The sequence below is a fragment of the Toxorhynchites rutilus genome, chromosome 3, assembly GCF_029784135.1.
Source record: "Toxorhynchites rutilus septentrionalis strain SRP chromosome 3, ASM2978413v1, whole genome shotgun sequence".
Classification (NCBI taxonomy): Eukaryota; Metazoa; Arthropoda; class Insecta; order Diptera; family Culicidae; genus Toxorhynchites; species Toxorhynchites rutilus.
This window is the reverse complement of record NC_073746.1, coordinates 135,946,747-135,958,829: the sequence shown is the minus strand read 5'-3', so window position 1 is coordinate 135,958,829 and position 12,083 is coordinate 135,946,747. Positions and strand designations below refer to the sequence as shown.

The following is a 12,083-nucleotide window of genomic DNA, read 5'->3' as shown; positions in this document are numbered from 1 at the left end:
TTAACTGGATAAATATGGTACATTTCTATAAGTGTCAATGAAATAGAAATAAATAGTTTTTTTTGTCCAATTTTTTTTTCTAGGCTCATTTGCATTTTAGCTGTAAACAGAGCCGAATTTTTATCGTGTACATGTCACATATTTATCATATCTATAATTAGCACATTACACAGTTGCCATTTTTCGGCGTTAGAGTATTCCCTTCTATACCATTCCATATGGTACACATTTACACAGTAGCAGCCATTTAGGCGTAAGAGTTTTCTATCTGTTCTTCCATTATCCAGTTAGACCGGACAGCGGAGACAGTTGATTGATCATTGTTGAGTTATTTATAGAACAGCAGCCCGATGTGTCTTGCAGAGCAGAGCAGGTGTTTAAGTTCATATTTCGACCGTGGATCGATCTCCGTCGCTGATGATTGTTGCGTGGACGTAGTTATTCTGTAACAACACAAAGATGGTCAATGAGGGCCCTGAGTTTCGAACTCACGATCGATCGCTCACAAAAAGAGATGCCAGCGAACGCGCAACCAATGTGGCTACGGAGGCCCCCAAATAAAATAAATAGTTGTATTGCCTTGATTCATTCACATTTTACTTTAAGGATACATGACACACATGTACTATCACTGGAAAAATTCCAAAAGTACTTATCTCTTCCACAACGTGCACCTAAACTAGCGTTGGCTGAAAACATTTCATCTTTGGCAGAAATGATGCCATTTCATGTGCAGGAGAGTCAAATGCGCAAATAATGAGCTGTTCTAAAAGCTTAAAAATGGTCTGTATGTATGCGAGCTGGCATCTCTTTTTGTTTTATTTTCTCATTTCATTTGGGATTGTGCCAAAAAAAGTCCATACGACGTCAATGGGGATCGAACCAGGGCCGGCTGGAATGCTAAGATATTTCATATGACCACGCCAACCATATAGCTGCCAGTGCTGTTATATAGAAGCGTGATAATATTACACCTCATCATAAAATGAAGTTGGAAAGCGTTTTCTAAGAGGATAAAGAAGAACATGAACGAGAATATATCTTTCTCTGTCTAGGTCGAGTATTTGGCAAACTATACGAAAAGCTTTCATATGCTTTCATTTAAATGTGTCTCCTGTTTCGCTCGCTCATATTGGTTCTAGCATTTATATTATACAAATGATATACATGTATTGGGGAGTAGAACATTTTCTGTTATTTTTCAGCTCATTTGATGTAATAAATCGGAATGCCATAACATGTGCCAAAAATTAACTTTAGGCGTGGTCTCAATGTTATCAGGTTACTACATTACAGTAGAAAGTTGTATACATTTGTACAGATGAGCTGCGATGTGTGGAAAAATATTCCAATAAAAGCCATTTTACAATTGAAGTAAAGTAATCAACTAGGCTCATTCGGGTGTTATCTTGTATTCCATTATTGCATGTAACAAAGTTTAGTGATCGTTGAATATTAACCATTTGATATCTTTGCCGAAACATCTTCTTTGCACAAATGATCACATTATGATTAATATGTAATAAACGCCAACAATTTTTTTTCGGTCGGCTAGCGAGCTGAGTGTCTTCAGTACACGAAAACGAATAATTTCATTACTAAATATTTGGAGGAAAAAACAAGACATTCGTTTCACTCGTTGGAGAGATAATCGCAGCGATTAACCGGAGATTATAGCCAGGGATTCGGTGCTCCGGTATTTATGAATTGGAAAATTATGCCAGCAAATTTAAACTCGTATCATCGCGTGGAGCTGCTAACGTTCACTGACACTTAGCCAATTCAAAGTGAATTACACCGGTAGTCAAACTCCAAACCGCCCCAACCTTCGCCCCCCTCTACCGCTCTGCGTTTTTACGTTCATCGATCGAGCCAGAAGAAATCGCTCACCGAGAGCTGTTGTGTTTTGGAACCGAGGCCGTGCCGTGGGTCGGCCTTATTTGAAGCAATAGTAAGCGCGGAACGGGCACGAGTGCAGTATTGTTTTTTTTTAAATCGCCCAGCCTAGCCGTTTGGCCGTACGAACTCCTTTTGAGTTCACCGCCACCGCAACCAATGCGATAGCCACGCCGGGGTATAATTATCTCGAATGTAGAATAACAAAACTTGTATAAACGGAAAACAAAAGAAAATGATAAGTTAACAGGGTACACATTCGGTGGGCGCGAGCGTAAGGCCATTCAGAGAGTGACCAGAGGTTTCCAGCTAGGAAAGTCTCCGGCACGGCACGGCATGGCACCCGACGGCACGCAGTATCCGTGGTACATGGGGACGATGGCGTGTCCAAATTTGGCATGCGCTGTGTCGGGACAGTGCATTATTCGGCCATACACCAGTCCGAGATTAACTGGGAGAGCAGCAGCGGAGAGAACTTGTTTTGCCTCCTTACTACTACCCCATTTGCTTATCTTTACGCCATGGAAGCACACCACGGACGCCCAAACTATGCTACCTTGACCCCCCCCCCCCCTGAGGATGGGTGCTTGCCAGTATATTACCCATGACTTCTCGGAGCACGAACCGGGTGGAAGCCATTGAATATGGATATGCTCTCGTGCGCGGGCTCGGAATATACTTATGTACATACATACAAACATACATTTGCCTTTCGATGATTCGCCTGTTGTGCTTTCTTTCTCCCTTTTATTTTTGTGGTCAGTCAGTCAGCCGACACTGACCGATTAACTGATTTCCATAATTGTTGAATGATGATGATGATACAGTTTTCAAAAATGATGGCTAATTGTCAAAAAAAAATATGCTTCGGCGGTTGCTTCTATCCTCTTCGATTCTGTTTCAACGAAGAATTGCAAGTCTCTATCCGTAAGCGCGGCGGCTTTGCCTTTAACTTTTCAAACTTTTGTTTTTCATGACGGAAAAAAGGTTTGGCTACTCCAATAGGGAACAGCTATGGGAGCTAATGGAACGCTGGGTTTGAGTGATGTGATAATTATCCCTGAACACCATTAGCGAAATGAAAAGTCAGCTCACGGGGTAGTATCGAACATTCGCTTCTAAACTACGATTCACGGGACGAGCCAATGCGGACGCATTGCATTTTTCCGCAAAAAATACGACAACTCCACCACGGTGAGTGGACCCCGTTGAGGTTATCTTGATGACACAAATTCATTGCGGAGATCACCGAACGAAAGCTCATTATCGGAGCAAATTTTATCATACGCGGAAACCACCCACTTTCATGCCGGCGGAGGCCATGTTTGCAAGGGCTACACTAGAAACCCCCTTTGATGTAGTCGGCAGACTGTGCACTATAACATTATGTCTAACAACGAGCGGCGACAAGCGATTGGCCGCGATGCAAAGGTATGCCGCCGCCACCGCCGCAGCCTCAAAGTCTGCGCTCCGAAGCACGCGCTAGTGTTGAACGGTTTCCCCGAGGTGGTTCTATCGTTCCATTATTTCGCAGGAAAACCGTTGAGTTGAGTTCTCGGGTTTTTGGGGCCACTTCTGAAGCCCCTTGGAAACGCGCGGCTGAATAGAGCGGAATTGATGCGTCTTTGTCGGCTTGTTCGACAACGGCCGGAATTGGTTACAATTTATTAATTATCAGGTCAAACAGCGATTGATAAGGGGGCGACATTGATTGCGGCACCGGCGTTCGGTCTGTTTGAAGTGGGGAACCTGTGCTTTGTAGAGGTGAATGTGGCTGTTTCTCTCGAGCATGTCTCTCGAGTGTCAAGGTTTTGTAATTTGCAGGTTGTCGGACAATGGTACAGTGTGATTCACATCGGAGTTTGAACTTACCCGACATCGAGCCAAGCTCGCTTGAGTGATTGTTATTGCTTATACTATTATTGTTATTGTTGTTGTTTTGGTTGGTGTTACTGCTGATGTTGTTATTTGGCTCTACGGTCTGGATAATACTGTTTTGGGTGGACTTCTCCAGGTGATCATGATCCTCTTTGCAGTACAGGGCTCCTCCGTCCCGTAACGCAAACTCGTCACCTGCGACGAAGATGGTTAGGTTGGGTAAGTATAACAAAAACCAGAGTCCAAAATTGCTGTGCCAAGCCTTACCGGGAATCAGCTGTCTCGTGCAGGCGGAACACCGAAAGCATTCTATGTGGTAGATTTTCGTTTTGGCCCTCATCACGAAGTCGTTTTTACTAAAGGAGCTTCCGCATTTATCACATTTTGTACCAAATAACCTGTCATCGAAAAATTTGAATCAATCCGTTAGGGAATGCCGTCAACGAAACATTTAGCCGAGGACACCTTACCTAACATAATCCCGCTTACAGTACGTTTTGCCATCCCTCACGAAGCAGGTACAGCTCTCGTCCAGGAATTGTCGACATTCCTGGCACTTCAGACAGGCCGCGTGCCACTCCAGGTCCGGTGCTACACGCAGGATGTACTGGTCGTGAATTTGGCCGCCGCAACCCACGCACAGCGAAAGGCGTTCCTTTTCTAGGGGCAAGAGAGAGAACGGAAAATGAAATTGGTTAGAAATGGTTGGAAATTGATTTTAGTTGTGTTCTAGATATAGATAGTTCTTAATATTCAGATTATCAGTGATGTTTCTGTTGAAGGTAATCAAGGTATACAACGTCAGAATTATTCTGGGATCACAATAAGACATTTTGGACGTGCACAACGTTGGTTTCCAGTCGCTGTCAGTGTTCTGATAGGAATGTTTATCAACTTAGTTGTTGATACTTGTTCACTGCTCGCAAATGATAAACTGATAGATGTACGATTTAATTTTCAAAAGAGCAGACCAAATACAAACGCTTCGATGGGTCACGCATCGAGTAATGTCACCACTCTGCTGAGCGTCTTAGCGCCATGAGATATGCCAGCGCACCACGAGAGAGACTCGATGTTGAACGTCAAAGGGTTAAGAAAAATAGTCAACTAACGTTGCTTGATCTAGGACTGAAATTAATTTTTTTTCATATTTTTCATTGAAAATGGTTTTATGTCGAGTGAATTGTATAAAGCTGTACTTCTGATCTGTGCTAGAGCCTCGATACGATCTGTAGTCCAAGCGGTATTCTGTCATTTATTTTGTTTGATAAGGCACCCAATTCCTGTGAAGGTCAATTGAATGTGGCCGAAATTTTCAAGCGGGTGAAACTATCGAAGAACGCTAAGAAATATTCGTTTTGGTAGGCTGTTTGCACTTGTGGCTTGAAGAGCGACATTTTGATCTATGAAATAACACCTTACATATTCATTTTAAAATTATATAGTGCTTATCTCATCGTTCAAGAGAACTTTTGTAGTCACATTTTTTTTTCCATTTCCATCTCAACGACTTATTTGTCGGAAAACAATGGAAAGATATCCTGCTGCTTTCGTTACATTCAGTTCTGCTAATGTTGACTCAATCATACACAAACACTTCCCAACTGACGGTATGAAAACCAACTCGGTGCATCTTTTCATTTCGGCTTTGAGAACAAAAATTGATTGATTGCAGCGAAGACAGTAATCATTGGGCACCTCGTTTTTCTTTTGACGTAGGACTACGTCTTTGATTTCTATATAGGGGGATCACTCTACGAGAAATGTAACGAAAAATTATGGGACTTCAAATGCATATTGCAAGGGGGTCTTCGTAGCCACTTGGTTACGCGTTCGCTTACTAAGCGATCGATCGTGAGTTCAAACTCAGGGCCCTCAATTGACCATCTTTGTGTTGTTATAGAATAATTACGTCCACGCAATCATCATCAGCTATGGAGATCGATCCACGGTGGAACAAAGATCGATTCATCCATACAACTGCTCTGCTCTGCAAGAAACATCGGGCTGCTGTTCTATAAATAACCCAACAATGATCAATATCAACTGTCTCCGCTGTCCGGTCTGCTGAACAATGGAAGAACAGATAGAATACCCTTACGCCGAAATGGCTACTAGAGTGTAATTTACCATAATGTAATGGAACAGAAAACCTAACGCCTAAATGGCTACTACTTCTACTGTGTAATTTACAATTTATAGAAACATAAACATATGTACATGTACACGATAAAAACCCGGCTCTGTTACAGATAAAATGCTAATGAGCCTGATAAATAAATAAATGGGATAAAAAAAATGAATATTGCGCAAAATTGTTATCGCGATATATGTTATACTAAAGGGTGTGTCACATCAAATTGCATCACGGAAAAACGCAGTAGAAATTTAATTTTTAGGAATTATATCTTCAGCTTTCGCTTATAATCAGATTATAGTGTATAGATCACGTTGGCCATGCTTCACTGTAAATTTTTCGTAAATTTGGAAAAATGTCGTCGAACGAAAAAGAGCGTCGTGAATTAATCCTGTGCACTCATTTCGAGAATCCGGAGTTGTCACATCGGGACATCGGTAAGATGATAGGAATCGTCCAATCCACGGTCAGCAGAGTACTAAAACGATACTTCGAGTACCTAACCATCGACCGGAAGGTGAAGAACGGCAAAAATGGATGCTCCGTCAGTGAAAAAGATCACAAGCGCGTAGTTAAGCAGTTTAGACGTAATCCGAGAAGTTGGGTCCGGGATGTCGCCAATAAGCTGAATTTGTCAAGTTCATTCGCCAGCGGACCAAGCAGCGGGAGGGCCTGCGTACATATAAGGTTCAGAAAGCTCCTAACCGCGACGAAAGGCAAAACATGGTGGGGAAGACGCGAGCCCGGAAGCTGTACACCGAAATGCTGACGAAGCCGCATTGCCTGGTAATGGACGACGAAACCTACGTCAAAGCGGACTTTCGTCAGCTGCCGGGCCTGTTGTTCTTCTCCGCAGAGGACAAATTCAGCGTTCCGGAGGAGATTCGCAAGCAGAAACTATACAAGTTTGCCAAAAAGTACATGGTGTGGCAAGCGATCTGCTCTTGCGGAAAGCGGAGCGCCCCCTTCGTGATGACCGGCACGGTAAACAACGGGCAGGTTTACCTTAAGGAGTGCCTACAGAAGCGCTTACTACCACTATTGAAGCAGCACGAGGGCCCGACCATCTTCTGGCCGGATCTCGCTTCGTGCCACTATTCAAAGGACGTGTTGGAGTGGTACGAAGCCAACGGGGTCACCTTCGTGTCAAAGGAAATGAACTCGCCCAACGCGCCGGAGCTTCGCCCAATAGAGAAATATTGGGCGATTATGAAGCAGGCCCTCCGGAAGAACCCAAAAGTTGTCAAATCGGAAGCGGACTTCAAGAGAAAATGGATTTCTGTTCAAAAAAACTACAACCTGACGTTGTACAGAACCTTATGGACGGGGTAAAGAGGAAGGTGCGAGCATACGGGCTTGGGCTCGAAGTATGAATAAAAAGGAAATGCCAAAAGTTGTTTAATAGTTTTTATTTCACTGTCTAAAATTTTCAAAAGGATCGGTCTACTGGGCGAATTTCTACAGCGTTTTTTCCGTGATGCAATTTGATGTGCAATTTGATGTGACATGCAATTTGATGTGACATATACTATTGGCTGTGAAAATTTATTCAGCTTTTTTTTTATTATGACACAAACAGTGAAGATAGTAAAACAAGTAAACTATTTAGCAACTAATGTAGGTATGTTTTTTAGATTTTACTCGCCGTTCGAGCCATGGGGGAAATGTAACAAACAACATGTTTGCATACAATTCGGGCGTAAGCCTCTGTGATAGATTTAGGCAAACCGTTCGCCAAAAAGATTGAACAAATGGTAGTTAGGCTAAGGTTACTTTGGATCGGAGTACGCACGAAAATTTGATTGTACGAATGGAAACAAACAATTTTGTTCGATAGAAGCTGACGAATTCGAACGAAGCAAGGAGAAAGCAATGTAACCACACCAATACAACTGAATGTGGTTGTTTACTTTTACTATTGCATACAATTCGTACGATCACTTTTCTGTATCCAGTGTCACCGCCGCCTTAGCCTTACGAAATGATTCCGAGCGAAAGGATTGCGATCGAACTGTTCGGGAACGAATGAAGTGCAGCTGAACTGGATACATGTGGAAAGCAAAGTGCGTTGGACGGAACGGATAAATATGATGAAAAAGCTTGGAGAAAATAAAAAAGAGGTAATATTATTGTCATTCACAAGCAAAATGCATGTAACGCTTCACTTATTTTGTTAATGTATGGTTATTTTTAAATTTATTATTAGGATTGGTTTCATTGCAATTTGATTCTCGGGAAAGCCTTTAATTTTCAATCGATTGTATTTTTTTCAATTCATGTGTAATATTCATATACTTTCTGTTTATCAGAAAAAAATTCGGAGAAAGCTGAGACAATTCATGAATGGAATAAACAAATAATTGTTGAAAATGAATGGAATAAACAAATAATTGTTGAAAAATGATTTTCATAGCTTTCAATCCATTTTTTGGCCTATTGAGTGTAAAAAAAATTATTGAAAAATCTTGGATCGAGTTTTTTTCATGATTGAATTACTATTAAATATGACATTCAATGGAATCTAGCTCGAGACCATCAGAAAATATGAAAAATTGCCAATATCAAATTATTACATGCATCATTGTCGGTGAGAAACATATTTTTATATACTATTTGTGATTATTGAAGAAGAAGAAAAAGCACCTTTTTCACATTAATTAACAAAATACTAATTTCATACAAATTGAAAGATGTCCTATCTAATCTAACGACATCAATGCCAGGAAATGAAAATCTTTGAGGTGTTGGGCTCCAGCCTAAATTCAATGTTGAAAAACGGTTCAAAAAAACTGGTTCACTCAAGTGAACGGTTAAAGACTGATCTGTTCATCAAAGTGAACTGTTCTACGCCATGGTCTGGATTCTTATTCGTTTTCACATGTTTTTGACAAGGTGAGTCGATGTGTATTTAGAAATGGTAAGCATCAAAAGAAGAGGAAATAAATTGGAAGATGGCGATACTCTATTCTCTCCAAAGCTTCGTTTCGGAAGGTTTCGGATATCTTATCAACCCAGCTACACTTCCCTAAATCCACTTGTGCCTACACCTCTTCCTTCCCTAATAACAAGAAGCACCCTTTTGGAGCGGTTCACAACAGAATTTGTCAGAAACTTTACAAGAAAGACTCACGGTCATGAGATATCTAAATTGCTTCCCCTGTCAATTTAATTATTACGAGTCTCCACAGGCAATGTTTTAGACAAGGTTAATTTCGCCGAAGCAAGCTGTCTATTCAAACTTAACTTTAAAAATGCACTGTAGATGATGGCTTCTTCTCGTATTTAGCTAAATTTAACAAACTAAAAAAAAGGCGACCGAACGATTATTATATCTGTAGGGACGGTTTTATTCAAAAGGATTTTCATTTATGAATATCGATACAAGAAAACCAAAGAATGTCGAGTGTTTCGTGTTGATCTTGGAATATCTAACTACGAGGGTCACTATTTATATTTCGGAAATTGGCAACACTGATGTCATGTGAGTCCATCTGACGGTTCCATAGTAAAGTTTGACATTTTTGACGATATACGTACTCAGAACATTTTGTCATACGGACGCTATTTGTTTAATTTATATTTAGTTGAAAGTTTGGTCTCGGCGAAAAAATGGAACTGAATCGTGAACATTTTCGTGCGATGACTTTCGACGTGGATTATCACTACAAGAGTGCGTCAATCAACTTAATTTGACTTTTGGCGATGAAGCTCCATCAAAAACCACTGTGTATCGCTGGTATAGTGAATTCAATTGTGGTCGTAGTTCGCTGTCCGACGAGTTTCGTGAAGGTCGTCCAAAATCGACTGTAGTGCCAGAAAACATCGATGCTGTGCACGAAATGATTAAGCAAGATCGTCATGTAACCTATTGTGAGATTGAGGCATCCCTAAGCATTAGTTCCACCAGCATATATGCGATTTTACATGAACACTTAGTTTTGCGAAAATTATGTTCACGTTGGCTCCCACTTAATTTGACAATCGCTCAAAAAAAAGGCTCGTGTCGATTGGAATAAATGCTTTGAAAATTGGTTTAAGCGCATGCAAAAGTGTATCGATCATCGTGGCGAGTACTTTGAAAAACAATAAAAATATATTCGCAGCTTAACTATTTGTTTTTGTTCCTATTCCCGAAATATAAATAGTGACCCTCATATCTGATTTTTTCAACATTTTTATATTAAAAATAGACAGGATTAATAATTTTCTGAATTCTCTGATTCCGGATTTTTTTTTGCCAATACAACTCTTACAATCCGTTTGGAGTTCAGTTCAGTTCATATAACCAATGGTTTTTCTAGAGCCACCAATTTGAGTACTTAATGAGTTAAATTTACGGACTAATGAACAGTTACGAAATCTCCTCAAAGTCCTACGTCAAGTTTGCATCTGTGCCTCTGCGGTCAGACCCTTCTACTTTTTACGATTGATTTCGCAATGGTATGGATATATTGAAACTCTGAGACGTTGCTACGGTAGTTGCTCGTTTTGGTCGGCACATTTAGAGAAGCACATTTTGGACCAATCAAAACATGTAATTATCGTATGGATAACGCTTGAAATTTTTCACTATTTGATCGTTTACAAGTTTCTTTACTTTGATGGATGCGAAGAAATAGTTCCAATCGATTGATGTAAACATCTCTGCAATCTGTCATGAAATTGACGGTTTATAAACATTATTATTTCGTCGCATGTTCAATGTTTTTATTTTCATTTAATATCATATACTTTTCTGTTCAACGTAGTCTTATGTTAAAAGAAAAAAAATAAAAAATAAAAAAAATAGTCAAACTGAAATTCACGTTGACGGAATTTAACTTCGTGTTCCGTTAACGTGAAGCGAAAGTGACTTCACAAGTGGAATAAACTTTGAAAATAACAATCATGAAAAAAAAAAAATTACTTTTGGGTATCAAATATGTATACCGTGTGATGGAGTAATGGAGTTTTTAAATCGATTAAAGAACTTTGTACAAGAATTGTATCTGATTTTATATTATACTGACATCGTCTGATCTTCATGAAAACGAACTAATTTTCATTATTTTTGTGATATTTTCAAGATTCACAATGTCGGTGTATGACACGGGAAAATATTTTACAATTGTACTTCACATTTTTTCAAACGTTTCACCATTTCGATCACTGTTTCCGAGAACTAATAATACTGGATCGTTCTCTGAACCTTTTCATCACTTAAATAATGGAAATATGTTATAATACATTTTTGTCGCTCATTGACAATTCAAATATCATGAAATCGCAAGTTTTTCAATATTTACGACACCAGATTTTGTTCATCAATACAAATATACTTCGCATACAAATGATGGAAAAAGCTCAAAGATTCCGAACACGGTTTTGAATACATTTATATCTTGGCAAATTTGTTTTTCTACAATCAAATTGTATTGTTTTTTGAAATACTGGGAACAAACAATTAGTTTTTTGTGTTTTTTTTCCGAAAGATTATGCATAAAAACATCGTTTCATGAAGGAGGGAGTAATCTGCAATACTTTGCAGAATATAAATCGCGTTGTTATTAGGCATTCGCTAGCAAGGTGTACACGTGTTCTGTTAAACTTTTTTTTTATTTGTTTGAGAATTAGTTCGTTCTTCCAAACCAGAACTGAGTGCATTAGCCCTGCTGAAAGCGTGACATAAAATTCTTGTACTTGAACCGATTTATTTGATATAGATCTACAAAAAATATATGGTGGGACAGTTATGAATAGAATATCAACATGGGACAATTGAGCTTGATGTTGTTTTTTTAAAAGCTGTGAACAAACTATAACTTTTTTTGTGTTTTTCCGGAATACTAGGCATAAAAACATGGTTTTATGAAGAAAAGTGAAAATTAAAAGTAACATGGGACAACTATGGGTAGAACGGCAGTATAGTTCTATGTGGCTTATTTAGCTAAAAAAAAGTGGTTTACTGAAAGAAAACAAATCAATGTACTGTTCTTTCTATTGATAGCCTAGAGCGATTCGCCGTTTTGTGCATCATTAATCACCCATTTTCAGATACACAAGTGAATTGCTTTCGAAATTACCGCGTTCGCCATTTTTTCAACTGAATAAAATGCCATAACGTTTACAAATGCAACAGCTTGAGCTTTTTGGTTCAAAACTTGTCAAACTTCGATTGTTTTGAATAAACAAT

General features: G+C 39.5%; 1 protein-coding gene across 1 annotated transcript in view; it reads right to left on the bottom strand.

Annotated features, from left to right (window-relative positions):
* The window catches only part of LOC129778806 (insulin gene enhancer protein isl-1), a 122,877-nt gene that overhangs the window by 24,403 nt on the left and 86,391 nt on the right, over positions 1-12,083 (bottom strand). The window contains exons 2-4 of the mRNA XM_055785915.1: positions 4,245-4,434; positions 4,042-4,172; positions 3,769-3,969 (exon numbers count right to left, since the gene is read on the bottom strand). Of these exons, the coding sequence (XP_055641890.1) occupies positions 3,769-3,969; positions 4,042-4,172; positions 4,245-4,434 (522 nt within the window). The remainder of the gene's footprint in view (positions 1-3,768; positions 3,970-4,041; positions 4,173-4,244; positions 4,435-12,083) is intronic.